Raw genomic sequence first — 18736 nt, 5'->3', positions numbered from 1 at the left:
TACCGGAAGTGGGCCGGGGGCGGACGTAGAGTCCTGCGCGGCGTGGAGCATGATGGGAATCGTAGTAGGAAAGAGTCTGGGCGCGTCGAGTGGTTTGTTCCGTGGAGCCTCCGAGAAAAGCACGCGGGGGACGGGGTTCTGCGAGGAGAGAGACTCAGAGCAGTCTGGGAAGTGTAGTCCAGTTGGCTTAGCCGGAGATTCGGGGTGAGCGCCGAGGTTCCAGGAAGGGGCTGAACAGGTCTGAAAAGAGGTAGGTGCGGCGAGTCGCGCGGCTACGGACTGAACTCGGGGAGTGAATAGACGGCTTCCGGGGCCTGCTGTTGCTCCGGGCCCTGCGAGGGGCTTTAAGTCCTACGGGAGCGAAGGACCGTGTTGCCATGGAAACCCTCGCCCTGGACCAGCGAGTGCGGCCTTGGAACTGCGGAAGGAGTGCTATTCTCTTCCGCTGTCAGGAAGTTCTCTCGGCGGTTTCTTCTGAGCTGGGTGGGTTTTCGGTGGATTTGGGCAGTGACGAGAGAATAAGTTCGAAGAGCCCTCTAGCGCCAAAGGAAAATAAAGACCTGGCGGAGGAGCCAAGGCCTGCTTTTGCTGTCTTCAGCCCGGTCTATCTTACTCAGAGTGAGATGATGAATGTGAGGCGTCAGGTAAACTGCACGCTAGCAACTCTGCACAGCCCTGTGTGCGCTGGGTGCTGGGGCATCAGAGATGGACAAGACAAGGTTTTGTCCCCGTGTCGGGGGTGGAGATGGTCAAAATATTGGTGTTTCCCGAGCTGGACAGAGCCCCCTACACTCCCCGAGGACAATTACAATAATAATGCCTGTTTATTGAGCGTTTACTAAATGCCAGGTTATGTTACAGGAATTTACGCTGCAATACGACATTCAGTCCATACAACAATAGAGTACAGGTACAGACGAGGAAACCAAGATCTAGTGAAAGGTGAAGCTGATGGTCCAAGAGCAGTGGCGATGGGATTAGAATCTGCGCCCTCTGCCCTTTCGCCTCCAGAACAAGCACTTTTACCCATTACTCTATACTGCTCCCTAGTGGCGATCTTTTCATAGTTTTCAGAAAAGTTAAAATGTATCACAGTTGTTTTTTCTTTTCCCTTTTTAAAAATAATTAATTATTTTTTGGCTGCGTTGGGTCTTCGTTGCTGGGTGGGCTTTCTCTAGTTGCGGCGAGCAGGGGCTACTTTTCGTTGTGGTGCGTGGGCTTCTCATTGCGGTGGCTTCTCTTGTTGGGGAGCTCAGGCTCTAGGCGCGTGGGCTTCAGTTGTTGTGACACGTGGGCTCAGTAGTTGTGGCGCACCGGTTTAGTTGCTGCGCGGCATGTGGGATCTTCCCGGACCAGGGATCGAACCCTTGTCCCCTGCATTGGCAGGCAGATTCTTAACCACTGTGCCACGAGGGAAGTCCCTGTTTTTTCTTTTAAGCATTCTCCCCCCTTGGAACTTGGCTTCCTCTACCTTTTGTCTACTTTGGAATCAAGATAGTATCTGTATCAATTTACATTCTCACCAACAGTGCAGAACTATTTACCATAGCCAGGACATGGAAACAACCTATATGTCCATCGACAGATGAATGGATAAAGAAGATGTTGTACATATATATAATGGAATATTACTCGGCCATAAAAAGAAATGAAATTGGGTTATTTGTAGAGATGTGGATGGACCTAGAGTCTGTCATACAGAGTGAAGTAAGTCAGAAAGAGAAAAACAAATATTGTATATTAACGCATATATGTGGAAGCTAGAAAAATGGTACAGATGAACCTATTTGCAGGGCAAGAATAGAAAGGCAAACGTAGAGAATGGACGTGTGGACATGGGGGGGAAGGGGAGGGTGGGATGAATTGGGAGATTAGGTTTGACATAAATACAGTACCATGTGTAAAATAGATAGCTAGTGGGAACCTGCTGTATAGCACAGGGAGCTCAGTTCCGTGCTCTGTGATGGCCTAGTTGGGTGGATGGGGGGGAGGGAGGTCTAAGAGGGAGGGGATATGTGTATGCGTATGGCTGATTCACTTCGCTGTGCGGCAGAAACTAACACAACATTGTAAAGCAATTATACTCCAATAAAAAAATAATAAAAGAAAAAAAAAGATAGTATCTGATTTAGTACAAAGCAATTTGAAATGTAATGTGTCATTGTTTCGTGTTGATAACATCACTTGTATCTGTCCCAAGCTTCGTGGTAGAAGGAGACATTTCTTCCTTTGTATACTTCACAGTCCCTAGCTATATCCTAGATACATGTAATAATAATTTATATCTGTACATATTTTAAAGGAGCCTTCACTTACATCATTTTCATTTAATCCTCACCATGTGACCTATATATAATTTTCACAGGAGGCTGACTTTTGTTTTTGGTTGCTCTGCTGCGGCATGTGGGATCTTAGTTCCCTGGAGAGGGATCAAACCCGTGCCCCCTGCAGTGGAAGAAGAGTGTAGCCAGTTTATTCAACAGAACATTTAATGGCTGGTTATTGCAGACATTCTCTACTGGATGCTGTGAAAATATAAAGATGATGCCTTCAGCAGCTTTTAAACTCAGTTGGGGAGTTTTATTTTCTTCTAAAAAACCCAGCTCTGGGCTTCCCTGGTGGCGCAGTGGTTGAGAGTCCACCTGCCGATGCAGGGGACGCGGGTTCGTGCCCCGGTCCGGGAGGATCCCACATGCCGCGGAGCGGCTGGGCCCGTGAGCCATGGCTGCTGAGCCTGCGCGTCCGGAGCCTGTGCTCCGCAACGGGAGAGGCCACAACAGTGAGAGGCCCGCGTACTGCAAAAAAACAAAACAAAACAAAAAAACCCCAGCTCTTCTTCTTTTTTTTTTTTTAAAGCATAAGCATTACTCTGGGTTTTCAGATTCTAGAGTGTTCTCTTGAGCTTCTGTGCGTACTTGTTCTCTCTGCCTGGGATGCCTTTAATCCTCTCTGCCTGCCCTTCACAAGGCAACTAAGACATCATCTCCTCTAGGAAGTCTTCCACATCCCTGTTCACCCCACTGGATTGCGTGTCTGTGTGATGCCATTGCATTACCCACATCAGAGTTCTTATTACAGTATACTGCAATTTTCCATTTTTGTGTTTGTTTTCCCCACAGACTGTGACTATGCCTCTTAACTCTGTAGCTGGAGCATAAGAACTGTTTGTTTAATGAATGACCTATCCATTTAGGACCTATTTAGACCCTGAGGATAACCCTGTGAATTGGTGAGTTAGAGGGAGTTTTCATAAGACTTAGTAAACTGATTTTAGCATTCGGGAGTGATCACAAATCTCTCATAATTCCCACGTACTGTTGTTGATCAAATTTAATGGTTTGTATACTCTCCTACTAACTGTACTGAATTAAAATGTGATATTTTAACTTTATTCTCTTAGCTAGAGTATTTCTTTGTGAATGGAGCATGAGATTAAAGTGATTGTTGCCTAGAATCCTCTTTTACAGGCACCTTGCTATTTTAAGTTCTGGAAGAAAGCTTTTGGGAATTACAGAGTGGTCAATCTCCATCACGTAATAAAATTGTAATAATTATACACTTAAAGACTTAGAAGTCAACGTGTGGATCCAAATGAGTCTTTTGTATCACCATTCGTTTTAGTGTGCATGCTTACAAATTGAACATATTTGTAGCTGAGATTTATCCCTTCCAATTTTTCCTCCTCTCTGCCATTTTTAACAGCTGATAGTTCACTGGGTCTGTTCCTTAGTGTTGGTTTCATTATGCTGAGACGAAAACCAACCCGTCTGGAGCTGAAGCTTGATGACATTGAGGAGTTTGAAAGCATTCGAAAGGACCTGGAGGTAAGAGTGCAACTTTCAAACCGTTAGGAATATTTAAAACAATACCTCTAACTTTTGGACTCCAGATTCTTATACCAACAGCTTATTCGGAATCTCCATTTGGATGCTTTACAGGCATCTTAAGCATAATGTATTAGTTTCCTGTGGCTGCTGTAACAAATTACCACAAACTTGGTGGTTTAAAGCAACAGAAATTTATGCTTTCACAGTTCTGTAGACCAGAAATCTGAAATCGGTATCACTGGTCCAAAATCAGGGTGTCAGCAGGACCACGCTCCCTCCAGAGGCTCTAGGGAAGAATCTATTCCTTGACTATTGCAGTATTTGGTGGCTGCTGGCATTCCTTGACTTGTGGCCATATCACTCCAGTGTCTGCCTCCGTGATCACATTGCCTTCTCCTCTTCTGTCTGTGAAGTCTCCCTCTGCCCCCTCTTATAAGGATACCTGTGCTGGCATTAAGGGCCCACCCAGATAATCCGGGATAATGTCCCCATCACACCATCCTCAATTTAATCACATCTGCAAAGACCCTTTTCACATACAGGGCAACAGTTACAGTATCCAAGGATTAGGACCTGATAGCTTTGGAGGTCATTATTCAGCAAACCATACTTAACATGTTAAAACAAAAAACTCTTGATTTCTTCCTCAAACCAGTTTCACCTCAGAGCTCCCTATGTCAGTATCTAAGTAGTTGCTCAAGCCAGAAACCTAAGAGTCAATCTTGAGTTCTCCCTTTCCCTCACCTTTTGTATTCAATCTGTCCATAAATCCTTTGGCTCTACCTCCAGAATATTTCTAGAATCTACCCATACCTTTTCATCTCCACCATTAGAACCCTAGTCCAAATAACCATCAACTCACTCTGTACAATTTCAGTAGCATCCCAAGTTGTCTCTCTACTTCCATTTTTGTGTCTTCAGTCCATTCTCCATCAGGTGTCTAGAATGATCTTTAAAAAATTTCAGATCATGTCATTCTCATGCTTAAAACTCCTCAGTGGTTTCCTGCACTTGGAATAAAACCTCAGTTCCTTATCATGGCCTACAAGCTTTTAAATGTTCTTTCACCTTCTGTCACTCTTTGCCTTGCCCTCTGTACCCTAGGCACATTGGTTTTCTTTTATTTCCTTGAATATGCCAAACTATTTATAACTCATGGCCTTTGCACATATTATTTTCCTCTGCCTGGAGTGCTTCCTGTTTCTTCATGTCTCAGTTTGAATGTCACTTCCTCAGTCTGAAAGGCCTCTTCTGACCCTATCCAACTTAGGTGTATCATTCCTACCCATGCTGCCTCCATCTCATTAGGGTCTCTCAAAGCACTTTATTCTTTTATTTCATAGCACTTATTATAAATTATAATGATTTGTTTGTTTATTGTAAAATCATTTACATTAGGAACCCTGATTGTAGAAATCATGTCTGTCTTCTCCACCGTTGAGTTCCCAGCATCTGGTACATAGTAGGAGTTCAATATGTATTTTTTTTAATTAATTAATTAATTAATTAACTTTTGGCTGCACTGGGTCTTTGTTGCTGCACACGGGCTTTCTCTAGTTGCGGCAATCAGGGACCACAGTGAGAAGCGGTGCGTGGGCTTCTCACTGTGGTGGCCTCTCTTGTTGCAGAGCACAGGCTCCAGGCGCGCGGGCTTCAGTAGTTGTGGCACGTGGGCTCAGTAGCCGTGGCTCGTGGACTCTAGAGCACGGGCTCAGTAGTTGTGGCACACGGGCCTAGTTGCTCCACGGCATGTGGGATCCTCCCGGACCAGGGCTCGAACTTGTGTCCCCTGCATTGGCAGGTGGATTCTTAACCACTGCGCCTCCAGGGAAGCCCCGATATGTATTTTTAAGTATAGCCTTATGCCATGGTATTAGATGTCCATTGACAAGACTTAAATTCTTTTATTGGCCTTCAGAATAAAGTCCAAATTCCTTAGGATGGCATGTAAGGCCCTTTGTGATCTGGTCCTTGGTCATCTCTCCACTTTATCTTCCACTGCTGAGCTATCTTTAATCTCAGTGCCTATGCACACTCTGCTCTTTTCCTGAAGTGTCCTTTATGGCTCACAGTTCAGTTGTAATGAGTCTCACAAAGTGTTAGTCTTATACTGAACTTTGACTCTGCAGAGTCAGCTCACTATTGAGTTACTTTTTTTTTTAATTGAAGTAATTTTTATGACTGAGTAGTATTCCATTGTGTGTATGTGTGTGTGTATATATATATACACCACATTTTCTTTATCCATTCATCTGTCAAGGGACACTTACATTTCCATATGTTGGCTATTGTAAATAATGCTGCGATAAACATGGTGGTGCACTTACCCTTTGGAATTAGTGTTTTCTTTGGATATATACCCAGGAGTGGAATTGCTGGATCATATGGTAGTTCTACTCTTTATTTTTTGAGAAACCTCCATACAGTTTTCCATAGTGGCTGCACCAGTTTACATTCTCACCAACAGTGTGTGAGGATTTCCTTTTCTCCACATCCTCTCCAACACTGATTACTTCTTGTCTTTTTGATAGTAGCCATTCTAATGGGCATGAGATGATATTTCATTGTGGTTCTGATTTGCATTTCCCTGATAATTAGTGATGTTGAACATCTTTTCATATGCCTGTTGGCCATCTGTATGTCTTCTTTGGAAAAATGGTTATTCAGATTCTTGGGTTGTCTGTTTTTTTGTTGTTGAGTTGTATGAATTCTTTAGATATTTTGGGTATTAACCCCTTATCAGATAAATTGTTTGCAAATATCTTTTCCCATTTGTTAGGCTGTCTTTTCATTTTGTTGATGGTTTCCTTTGCTGAGCAGAAGCTTTTTAGTTTGATATAGTCCTATTTGTTTATTTTTGCTTTTGTTTCCCTTGCCTGAGGAGACATACCCAGAAAGATACTGCTAAGACCAATGTCAAATAGCATACTGCCTATGTTTTCTTCTAGGAGTTTTATGGTTTCAGGTCTTACATTCAAGTCTTTAATCCATTTTGAGTTAATTTTTGTGTATGGTGTAAGATAGTGGTCTAGCTTCATTGTTTTGCATGTGGCTGTTCAGTTTTCTCAACAGCATTTATTGAAGAGACTGTCCTTTCTCCATTGTATTTTCTTTGCTACTTTGTCATAAATCTATTATCCATACGTGTGAGGGTTTATTTCTGGGCTCTCAGTTCTGTTCCATTGATCTGTGTGTCTCTTTTTCTGCTAATACCATGCTGGTTTTTTTTTTTTTTTTTTTTTTTTTGTGGTACACGGGCCTCTCACTGTTGTGGCCTCTCCCGTTGCGGAGCACAGGCTCCGGACGCGCAGGCTCAGTGGCCACGGCTCATGGGCCCAGCCGCTTCGCGGCATGTGGGATCTTCCCGGACCGGGGCACAAACCCGCGTCCCCTGCATCAGCAGGCGGACTCTCAACCACTGTGCCACCAGGGAAGCCCTACCATGCTGTTTTGATTACTGTGGCTTTGTAGTATAATTTGAAATCAGGGAGTGTGATACCTCCAGCTTTGGTTTTTTTTTTTCCAAGATTGCTTTGGCTACTTGGGGTTTTCTGTGGTCCCATACAAATTTTAGGAATTTTTGTTCTATTTCTGTGAAAAATGTTGTTGGGATTTTGATGGGGATTGCATTGAATCTGTAGATTGCTTTAGGTAGTTATAGACATTTTAACTGTTAAATCTTCCTATCCATGAGCATGGAATACTTTTTCATTCCTTTGTATCTTCTTCAATTTCTTTCAACAATATCTCATAGTTTTAAGTGTACGGGTCTTTTCACCTTCTCAGTTAAATTTATTTCTAGGTATAAATTTATTCCTAGGTATTTTTGTTGTTTTTAGTCTTTCTACTAAAGGCAGTTATCCAATGGGTTTCACCCATTTTAGAGCAACTTAGGAGAGAGGGATAGTTTTTGCCCTGCACTAAAATAAAAACAGTAGAAAACTGGTATTTCATTTGTTACTGAAATTAGTTTGATTACATTTTGATGACTCTGGTTATTATTATTTTTTTTTTTGGCTGCGTTGGGTCTTTGTTGCTGCGCACGGGCTTTCTCTAGCTGCGGCAAGCTGGGGCTCCTCTTTCTTGCATGCACGGGATTCTCATTGTGGTGGCTTCTCTTGTTGTGGAGCATGGGCTCTAGGCGCATGGGCTTCAGTAGTTGTGGCACGTGGGCTCAGTAGTTGTGGCTCACGGGCTCTAGAGCGCAGGCTCAGTAGTTGTGGCACATGGGCTTAGTTGCTCCATGGCATGTGGGATCTTCCTGGACCAGGGCTTGAACCTGTGTCCCCTGCATTGGCAGGCAGATTCTTAACTGCTGAGCCACCAGGGAAGCCCTGACTCTGGCCTTTTTTTTTTTTTTTTTTTATTGCGGTACACGGGCCTGTCACTGCTGTGGCCCCTCCCGCTGCGGAGCAACAGGCTCCGGACGCGCAGGCTCAGCATCCATGGCTCACGGGCCCAGCCGCTCCGCGGCATGTGGGATCCTTCTGGACCGGGACACGAACCCGTGTCCCCTACATCGGCAGGCGGACTCCCAACCACTGCGCCACCAGGGAAGCCCGACTCTGGATTTTGAAACAGTCAGCAGTTGTTCATAGTGGGAAGCCTTTTAAATGATTTCATTCTACTTGGATATTCCAACTTTCTCATGGCTTATAAGATGAAACGATATCATCCTGTGCCTTTTAGAACTTGTTTTCACAAAGGTGTTTGGGGAGAACTTTCTAATGTTATTTATTGGGTAATGTAGCCTCGAGAGTAACTCAGGAAGGTCATTATGTTTGTATATATATAAAAAGTAATACCTCACTTATTCACTATAATACTTTGACACTGGCATTTAAATGCTCACAGTTCAGCAGTAAGTGGTGAAGAATAGCAGTGATTCCAGGGATTAGTGTAGTGGAGCCATTCTTCTGGTAAGGAACTCTCAGGTAGTGGTAGTTGTGGGGTGTTAGTTTTTCTCTTTGAAAATGAGCAAACTGAGACAGACTGTGAATTCTGCAGTTACTTGTGGCTTAAGAGCCAAACCTTTTATCTGAAAACAAAATGAATTCCCCAAATCAGGCCTCATGATAAGATAGCACAAAACCTTCTTTTCCTGCATTACATTTAATCTCATGGTGTCAGCTAAGCTGTTAATTTCTGGTGGTTATTGTTTTACTGGTCGCTTTATTTTTCCATCTCTTGTGTGGACATTCCTGTGTCATAGCCCTGATAACCCTGTGTTGTAATGGTCTATTTACCTGTTTCCCTATTAGACTGTGACATCCTGGCGGGTAGGGGTTACATCTTTTATCACTATATCCGTGTATCCCCCCTTGTGCACCTAACCATCTAAACCTAGGATTTCAGTTTATTGTTCTGTAGACCCAAACCCTATCCTTTACCCTGTGCCTAATACATGGTAGATGCTAAATAAATGTTTGTTAATGAATAGAATATTGCCTTAATACTAAAACTGTTATACTTTCAGACCCGTAAGAAACAAAAGGAAGATGTGGATGTTGTAGGAGGCAGTGATGGAGAAGGTGCCATTGGGCTCGGCAGTGACCCCAAGGGCAGGGAACAAATGATTAATGATCGAATTGGCTATAAACCCCAACCCAAGCCCACCAATCGTTCATCTCAATTTGGAAGTTTTGAATTTTAGAGGTGGATTATCTTGTGTGCAGAGCCCTGGAATGGAGTAAAATGATGGCAGAAATACAAACAAGATTTAGAGAATTGAGTGCTTGCAGTCAAGCCGAATATTTTCCGTCCTGCAGAGAGAGATACTTCTGCATGAGATTGCTGATGCTTAACTTTCACTCTGAAAGCTGAAATTCAAACTGTGGTTTGTCTCTGGAAAATCTGACTCGATAAAACTTGTCTGATTTTTGTTTTTAAAAATAAATATATTTTTGGAAAAGTGTGTGACATCCTTAATGAAGTATAATAGCACCGTTAAATTGCTACGTCATTTTTCCCATCTTTATTAAAGGACCCTAAACAGAACACTTCCAGTTGATCCCTGTCACTAATTTTTGTTTAACTCATTTATTCAACAAGTATTTATTGAGAGTGCCAGGTACCATTCTAGGCACTTGGTAACATCAGTGAACAAATCAAAGATCCCTGCCCTTGTGGAGATTAGATTCTCATGATTTTGTATAAACTCGATCAAGTTGTGGACTTCCAGTATCTTTACAGAATGGCTTTGTAACCAGTTTGGGTGTAATTTTGGGAGGACAGGCAGTGGAGTATCAGTATTACCGTCATTCCAGTTTTCTTTCCTTTCCCAAATCGCCTAAGTTTTTCTGACGAGCCAATCTGCGAGGCACCTCAGAGGCCAATTTAGAATCATGTTTTATTGTTCTCACTGTTTAATTCAACTGCTGGGAACTGCTAACTGTGGTAGCAAGAACCTCTGGAATCATCAGTTCCAAAGAGACCTGTTAGCAGGATTTTACCCAGCCTTTCTGGGGCAGTTTAAGTCTGCGAAGTAAGAATGTGGGAGAGAGGCAGGAATAGAGGATGTATAGTTTCCCTTCTTCCTTCAACCATTCTTACAGAACCTGTTCTTCCAGTTTTATCTGGGACCTTCCATTCAATCTTGAAAACACAGCAAGAATGGGCTCCAGATAAGGAAATTGAGTTTGATTATTTTGAATCCTACAAAATTCAGTCTGGAAGGGCAAAAGAAAAAAGAAAAGGATCAAATAAGACTGCTTCAACATGTCACTGTGACTTCCCAGCATGAACAGGCACAGAAGCATGAAACCATGGTGCCTCCTGATACCAATACTCAAGAGGAGTCTGGGTGGAAGACACTGTACCAAGTGCTTTATGCAGATTATCTCATTTATTTTTTATTAAAAATTTTTTTTAGATAATCTCATTTAATCTTTAACTCTTACGAGGTGAGTACTTTAACCTAATTTTATAAAGGCAAAACTAATTCTCAGCTGTTAAGGGATAGAGCTGAGATTTGAACCTGGGCAGAATGATTTTTGAACCTGTGCTTCTAAACCTCCTTGCTACACTGCTTTCCTGGTCTCCCACTAGTAGGTCTCACTCCCTCGGGGTAGAGTGGGAGGTTGCTGTTTCAGTTCTCAGGAAATATCCATGCTATTTTATTTATAAAGAATGAGGCAATTACCAGATTAGTAATAAATCTGAGCAGCTATAAGTCGTTTTATTTTTTTGGCCGTGGCACGTGGGATCTTAGTTCCCCAACCAGGGATCGAACCTGTGCCCCCTGCACTGGAAGCGCAGAGTCCTAACTACTGGACCACCAGGGAATTCCCTGTAAATCTTTTTTGACACCACTGAAATCACATGTATTGATTCTTTACTTCTTAGGTCCTAGTGTTCATTTCTGGGTTGCCCAAACCCAAGAAGATGGTCAAGAGATACCAACTGCAGCCAGAAGCACATACCTTTCATCTTCCTGAAAGCTGGAGTGACAATAATCAGGAGATTAATTAAAATAGGTACTATTATTGCCTTTTTATAAATGAGAAAACTAAGGCTTAGGGATTATTAAAATAACTTGCCTAAGGTCACACTTCTAGTAAGTGGTGGAGCTAGGAGTCAAAGCCAGGTGTACCTGACTCCAAAGCCCATGCTCATCACACTACAGTCTAGGAGTGGTGCTGAATGGCAAGATGCCCGTCTGGGGGCCAACAGGAAAGGGACAAAACACCACCATTCTGGCACGAAGTGGACAGGCAGAGCCAACTCCTAGCCTCTCGCCTGACAGCAGAAACAGGGAAGCGATCATATGACAAGTTCGCTTTTAAATTCAGGAATCCTTGGTATACTGAGATACTGCAGCTTCATGAAGACCCTGTATCCTGTGCAAAAGGTCATGTAGATCTTCTGGCATGTACAAGGCTTGTCATGTAGAGTAGGAGAGTAGGAGGAGAGTGAGATGAAAACATAAAGGGATCACGCCACCTAAAAGGTGGACATCTTAAAAACCGATGATAATGACCAGACTCCATGTGGACAATGATGAGACCACTTATTCTGATGTCACTCTGGGTAGAAGACATGCATAGAATCACAAAATCAAAATATTTATTTGTTCTTTTGCACATGACACTGTTAAAACATTCCTACTACGGCAATACTGCCCTCCAGGAGCTTACAATCTAAAACAGTCAACATTAATTGTAGACCCAATGATTAAGGCGTTATATCAAATGCGGACTCTGTATCTTTAGGTGTATCTTCTGAAGGACGCAGATGGAGAGGGCAGGATCAACATTAAATGACATGAAAGTGTACTCCCTGCTAACTCCCTTTCCAGCTTCTACAAGGAACCCCTGTGGCTAGAACCCAAAACCAGTACCCCACAGCCTAAAAGGGAATTCCAGACAACCCTACCATAGAAGTAGTGAAGAAACCTTCATCTCTAATTCCCTGGTGGACAGAGAGGACTCTGTTTGTGGGCAGTGTGGGGCTGAGTGTTCTTCCAGCATAGATTGGAGACAGCACCTAAGATGATGCTGTAACTTTGTGGATGGTACCAGGTAGCCCCTTACTCAGCCTTATAGAAATTCCAGTGGGACAATTGCTCCTCAAAGTGTGCCTAGGGTCTCTATCAAGTTTTAAAACTTCTGGCTGGTATCTATATCCACATCTACTGCACAGCATTATCCACTGCATCAGGAGGGTGAGGGAGATTTAATAAACCAGACACATGGGATAAAAAACTGAAAGAAAGGGAAAAGGAGAGCAGAATAAGGGGCCAAAGATATGGGGATACAGCTTCTAGTTGTGAATAGGAGGAAGAGAAATTTGGATTCAAAAGGAACAAAGAAGTCAGGCACTAAATTCTAAATGAACAGGGTTACAGAAATGAAAGTCAACAAGATCATTATATTATCACAATCCAAGAGCTCAAGAAAGATAGAATTTAAGCTTTACTTTTTTTCTTTTCCTCGCTAGTTTCTTCCTTTGGCAACCTCGCTCAAGGTCACTACAATTCAGGTTTTTCATGAGACTCTATCTTGAATACCCGAAGACTTATCCCAAACTGATGTTTCTCTCTGAGAGTTTGAAATTCACAGCATTCTGTCTAAACTGGCCTTGATTTTTCTTACCTTACTGATAAGGTCCTGTTCCTGAAAGAGTATTTTATAACAGATCATGTCAAGATTTCTAGAGAGTACCCGGGTCACTACTAAACATTGATTTCTCAGGGTTTTATTATTCCTTGGCTTCTGAGGCAATAACAGGCTATTTGTACCTTAATGTTGGATTTTTATCAGTACCTGTCATTCCCTTTACTTATGCTAAGTATCAGCACTACAAGGGGTTGGAATGAGAGAAAAACGTAAAATGTTGGTTCTTAGATTTTAACCTCGATCCAGTAAGCTCATAACCCTCTCTTGGTTCAAAGCCACGGAAGTACACATTTCTCGCCCTCCAATATTTAACTGGCACCAACAAAGAAAGTACAAACTTCAAAACCACAAGAGGCCAACAGGATAGCTGTGTTTTGTCTCTCCTGCCCTGAGGCACAACTGGAGTCTAGCACCAAGGAGGGCAGGATTTAATATACCAGCACAGGAAGAGTCACTTTACAGAGGTAGGTTGGACTGGGAACAAGACTGTGGCATAGACTAACAACAGAATGAAAATCCAATGTGATTCTTACTGAGGAAAGTATTTTTGGCCACTTGTGATCTAATTAAGTCCCCCCGAGAGTAACAAAGATGGTCATGCAGAGAGTGAGGATCTGCCTGGTGTGGGCATGGATGCCCATCAGCCGACCACACCCTAGGCCTCTCCAAAGAGAGGGCTGGGCTTTTGCCCCTCCAACCCATGACTGGCTGATTTACATTGCAGATCAAAGATTCTCGACCTTCAAGCCATTTCCAAGAAATTACAGATCTTTAAGAATAAGGACTAGTGATTTCATACATGCTAATAAAAGTTACTTTGGCTACAGCCCTTTGTGCTTGTGTGCCTGGGCACAAAAACACAGTTGGGGCTGAATAAATGTTTGTGGAATGATTAAGTATTGACCAGCAGCATTTAGTACATGAGTTAAGCCCAGAAACACCACCAACTAATAACAAGTCAAATTCCTGTGCCCAGTACCAGGTAGCTCACCCACCAGGTGATACTCCCTCAGTTTAAAGCAGAGATGCTCAAAGTGTGGTCCCCTGATCATCAGTAGGAGCATCACCTGGGAGCTTGTTAAAAATAGCAATTGGGGGGCTCTGGGTGGAGGTCCAGCAATCAGGGCTTTAACAAGCTCTCCAGGTGATTCTGATGCATGCTGAAGCTTGAAAACCACTGGTTTAGAGGCAGACACATGAAAACAATAATGGGAGAAAATTATTTAAACGCTTACTTCAGCTGTGACATACGAAGGTACCAAGTCAAAGTAAAATGTCAGTGGTTTCATTTTAAAATATCTATTTTCTCAAATTGATTGTCATCTTTTTTTTGATTGACAAGTTCAATCTAATCAAAATGTTAAGTGGGAACACAAGTTGATGAGTCAGCCTCCCAAGAATGCACACTCCTGCAAGGTCTGGGCCTGTATTTATACAGGCTCAAACCACCTCTCTGCCCCCTACAGAGATTTCAGTTCAACACGTCACACCTAGGGAAAGGCACAATCTGTCTCCCACTCATTGAGCCCAAAGACTAGAACGTACTTTTAAATGTTAAGTTTGGGTTCTGGGCTTAGCTGGGCAAGACCCTTCCTCGCCTGCCATCAATCCTGGCTAAAGTTAATCCATTTCCATCACTGACCCAGGAAAAACCCACCAAATTCGCAAACTGTTAAAAAAAAAATAAGAACAGAAGACTAAAAAAGGAAGCAGGTAATCAAGCCATCGAATAGAAAGCTACCTGGATTAGATAAGAACATATAACTTGGATCTAAGATAATGGGGGAGGAGAGGACATCTCATGGGTGGCTTCACCTCAAGAGAAATGGGAAACTCAGCTCATTAGGGAAAAAAGGCAGGGAGGTTACCACTTTAGCTCAGAGACTGTAAGCTAAACCTCTGTTGAGCAGGCGTGTGTGTGTGTGTGTGTGGAGATAAGGAGCAAGAAGAGAAGATTGGAATCCTGTCTTCCAGTCTTGAACTGCTTTCCACTGCAATCGATAAGGCCACACCATAGAGTTAGACGTTAATGGCAATGTTCTGTGATGTCCACTACCACTGCCTTCTTCCAGCTGAAGAGAAAGTACCCCATGCCAGCCCCTGCCGCTACAGCAATGCAGAGGTAGCCGTTGTAGGTCATGAAGATGAGCATGAGGAAGTAGCTGATGACCACCTGGATGATGTGCAGCACTGTTTGCAGAAGGTGAGGAAAGCTCAGCATCTGTTGCCTGGAGAGTAAACAGGGACACAATAGTCAGGGCCCCAGGAGTGCTCAGGCAGCTCTGCATGCAGATCAGGAGAAAGGGGCAACAGTTGTAGTCATGAGCTCAGCTTGAGGTGGACTCTCTCAATAGCCACCCTGGCAACTCACGGGTACTTGTGTCTCTGCAGGTTGTTTATTGTCCTTGGAAATGAAACATGATAGGGTTGTGAGGTTAATAAGCATCGGCCAGATATGATTATATGGCAGCAGAAGGAATGCTCTTCAGGAGGAGGGGAGAGGAGGGAGGAGTAAGCTGACTTACCTCCACCTTGGATACTGAAAGGGATGACCCACACCCTCCCATACTTATTTGCCTGAACTTTCTCAGGCCTTCCACCTTTGCAGAGTTCATACTCTATGTAGGGGACACGGGTTCGAGCCCTGGTCCAGGAAGATCCCACATGCCGTGGAGCAACTAAGCCCATGCGCCGCAACTACAGAGCCTGCACGCCACAACTACTGGAGCCCGAGCACCCTAGAGCAGGCACGCCGCAACTACTGAGCTCACGCACCACAACTACTGAAGCCTGCGTGCTCTAGGCCCTGCGTGCCGCAACTACTGAGCCCGCGTGCTGCAGCTACTGAAACCCGTGCACCTAGAGCCTGTGCTCCGCAACAAGAGAAGCCACTGCAATGAGAAGCCCGCACACCACAACAAAGAGTAGCCCCTGCTCGCCGCAACTAGAGAAAGCCAGCGTGGAGCAATGAAGACCCAATGCAGCCAAAAAAAAAAAAAAATTGGAAATAGAATTGAGGGTTGGGTGGTACAGTAGAAAGTTTTTAATTAGGGATCAGGAGATCCGGCTGTTTATCCCCTTTGTCACTAACTAGTTCTCTCACCTTAGTTAAGTCACAATGTTTGGCCCTCAATAAGCCCAATCACTGGTACAATTGGAATAAATAATATTGTGCTTACTTGAAAGCAGGACATCGGTCTATAGGATTCCTTGAATTCCAGTTTAGCTTTAAGACCTACATTTCTATTATAACTAAATCTTAAAGCATTTGCCAATCTGTGGGAAAAACCAGTAGTCATCCATATACTTTCTTAGGTGGAATACAGACATTAGTACAGTCTTACATTGTAACAAAATGAGACTAGAGCTGGGCAGGTACAACTTTTTATAGAAAGGAATGAATTGGCTTCTGCCATTCTTCTATACCCTGACTTGAAATTTCTTAATTTGTTTATTATTATGTTGGCTAATATGTTAAAATATGGATTCTTTTCCTTCTTCTAAAGTGATCAAACTTAAAATTTGGAATAAATGTTCATATTAGCAGAAGGGTTCCTATCATTCCTCTTTTGGCCTGCTAATGACCCACAACCCCAAGCCTCCAAAAACAGGTTTTTTTTTGTTTTTTTTTTTTGCGGTACGTGGGCCTCTCACTGCTGTGGCCTCTCCCGTTGCGGAGCACAGCCTCCGGACACGCAGGCTCAGCAGCCATGGCTCATGGGCCCAGCCGCTCCGCGGCATGTGGGATCTTCCCAGACTGGGGCACGAACCCGTGTCCCCTGCATCGGCAGGAGGACTCTCAACCACTGCGCCACCAGGGAAGCCCCAAAAACAGTTTTGATTAAGGTCATATAGAATCATTAACTCAAGAAGAGGGCTGTTGCTAATAAAATGCTGCTTTCCTATTTAGCTAATTCAGCTCTCCAGAACTTCCATCTGGATCTGTTCAATCTTCTTACCCAACAGTTTTGTGGGTCTCCATAAGGATGGTTCCATTCGGTCCTGGGACAGGCATGGAATTGTACCGAATGTTGACTTGTGACTTGCGCAGGAGGCCCTCTCGGGCTATCTTGAGTCCTTCGTAGAACATGGCTAGTAGAAACACTGCCACAAAAGCTCCAGCCATTTCTAAGTAGGGAGGGAAAAGATGGCAGTAATGTCAAACATGCAAAATCATTAGCTGGTGTGCTCTCCAAGCTAGAAAGACAACGTAGAAAAACTGCTACTCTTTTTTTTTGAGGGGGGTGGTTATGCCACGTGGCTTGTGGGGGTCTTAGTTCCCCGACCAGGGATTGAAACTGGGCGCACGGCAGTGAAAGCACTGAGTCCTAACCAGTGGACTGCCAGGGAATTTTGAAAAACTGCTACTCTCTACTCTTAATTTCAGAGTATGTTATATTGTTACCTCTTCAGTCATACAGATGGAAGAGAAGAACTAAGATGGCGTTAGTGAGGATTACTGCCTCCACTGCAGATCATACTCATTTTCTGATTAAGATACAAAAAAATGAAAAACAATAACCTTTTGGTCTGGCTGCTTGATGTCATTAAATTAGCTTGTCACACTGAAACACACAATGTAGAATATGCAAAAGAGGAAGAAAACTTATTTTAAAGTGCTGACCATTTCTTGAATGGGCGTTTCAATCTAAGCCTTTTACACTGTGAAGCATTGGTAACAATACGAATGTAGTCAAACTGATTTAACATACTACCTGAATTCAATGCTTCCCTTCTTCCCAAAACAAATTGATTTTGTGGGTCCAGAGATTTATCTTGTAACCTAAAGTGGTCCACCTGACTACTGAACTTGTGCAATTTGAATTTAAGGCACACCAACTCAACGTTATAGACACAAAAAATGGGCGATTAGCTACCCCAAAACTAGGACTGCCCCTAAGATGGGCCAAGAGTCAGGAATGATGTATACCAGTTTGGTAAGCTAGAAAGAGCACTGGATTAGGCAGCAATAGAAGCCCTAGGTCCCTGTCCTAGCTCTGACATACTAACTTTATGGGATTTAGGGCTAATCATTTCACTATTTGAAGCTTAATTTATCTGTAAACTGGAAGGATTGTACTTGATTAATAGTTTTCAAGCTAGGGTTATTTTGTGGTATGTATATATATAATGCTTTTTATGTCATTTGAACTTTGGCTATAGTCTTATATCCAAGATCAATAATTTATCAAACAAGGAAACACTCTGGAAAAAGATGAAAGGAAATGGTCTGCAAAAGACTCCTACCTGGTATCTAAATTATGTTTCAGAAATCCTACAACATACACATGCTATTTAAGGGAGGTTTACTGTAGGCCCAAAATAAGCACCGTGTATCCTTACCTTCCAGGTAGGAAATAGGAAGCAAGATGGTTACGATCATAACCATAATGACTCAGTAATTATGGCAGGAAGAGGTGTTGGGTTTCCAGATTCTTTGTCACTGTCTCTCATGTGAGTGTCACCTTCAAACAAAACCTGATGGCTTACTCACCTCCAGCTGTATTGATCACCAAACCAGAGAACAATAGTTCCACGTTCTTAAAGCCAAAGTAGAAGGTCATAGGCTGCCAGGAAACCAAAACATGTCAATTAGAAACAATTGAAGCGTCTACATGAGAATTTCAGGTCAAGAAGCTTAGAACATTTAAAAGTGGCAGTTCTGGGTAATAAGAGGCATTCACTGAAGTGGGAGGCTTTCTCCCTCTTCATAGTATAGTATTAACCACAGGCACTTCTCCACATGTATTCTCCTTTGTCCCCACCGTCAACTTTTGTCTTTTTCTCTTTTCT

General features: G+C 43.1%; 2 protein-coding genes across 5 annotated transcripts in view; one reads left to right on the top strand and one right to left on the bottom strand.

Moving 5' to 3' along the window:
• The first annotated feature begins 58 nt into the window (after window positions 1–58).
• On the top strand, window positions 59–9738 carry CDC26 (cell division cycle 26). Of its 3 annotated transcripts, none has more exons than XM_060101670.1 (4): window positions 59–250; window positions 3120–3229; window positions 3731–3824; window positions 9304–9738. In XM_060101670.1, the coding sequence occupies exons 2-4, from the start codon at window positions 3177–3179 to the stop codon at window positions 9478–9480; spliced, it is 324 nt and encodes a 107-aa protein (XP_059957653.1). In that variant the 5' UTR covers window positions 59–250; window positions 3120–3176; the 3' UTR covers window positions 9481–9738. The 3 variants fall into 3 exon arrangements, with proteins under 3 accessions (XP_059957653.1, XP_059957654.1, XP_059957655.1); XM_060101671.1 differs by lacking the exon at window positions 59–250 and adding an exon at window positions 426–644; XM_060101672.1 differs by lacking the exon at window positions 59–250 and having other exon boundaries at window positions 3140–3229; window positions 3703–3824.
• Window positions 9739–11874: 2136 nt separating this feature from the next.
• The window catches only part of SLC31A1 (solute carrier family 31 member 1), a 29992-nt gene continuing 23130 nt past the window's right edge, over window positions 11875–18736 (bottom strand). For both annotated transcript variants that reach the window (XM_060101725.1, XM_060101727.1), the window contains 3 exons: window positions 18438–18510; window positions 16903–17071; window positions 11875–15171 (listed from right to left, as the gene is read on the bottom strand). In XM_060101725.1, coding sequence (XP_059957708.1) covers window positions 14970–15171; window positions 16903–17071; window positions 18438–18510 — 444 coding nt within the window. In that variant the 3' untranslated portion in view covers window positions 11875–14969. The remainder of the gene's footprint in view (window positions 15172–16902; window positions 17072–18437; window positions 18511–18736) is intronic.

Source organism: Mesoplodon densirostris, chromosome 6, assembly GCF_025265405.1.
Source record: "Mesoplodon densirostris isolate mMesDen1 chromosome 6, mMesDen1 primary haplotype, whole genome shotgun sequence".
NCBI lineage: Eukaryota > Metazoa > Chordata > Mammalia > Artiodactyla > Ziphiidae > Mesoplodon > Mesoplodon densirostris.
Note: the sequence above shows the minus strand (reverse complement) of the source record. Positions and strands in the feature narration are given on the sequence as shown.

What these genes read in the sequence shown, in the direction of transcription:
- CDC26 (XM_060101670.1), top strand. Translation starts at nt 3,177, where the DNA reads ATGACCTATCCATTTAGGACCTATTTAGACCCTGAGGATAACCCTGTG. An exon ending in GAGGATAACCCTGTGAATTG is followed by an intron (nt 3,230 to 3,730) that starts GTGAGTTAGAGG and finishes TCTGTTCCTTAG; the next exon opens with TGTTGGTTTCATTATGCTGA. An exon ending in GCATTCGAAAGGACCTGGAG is followed by an intron (nt 3,825 to 9,303) that starts GTAAGAGTGCAA and finishes TTATACTTTCAG; the next exon opens with ACCCGTAAGAAACAAAAGGA.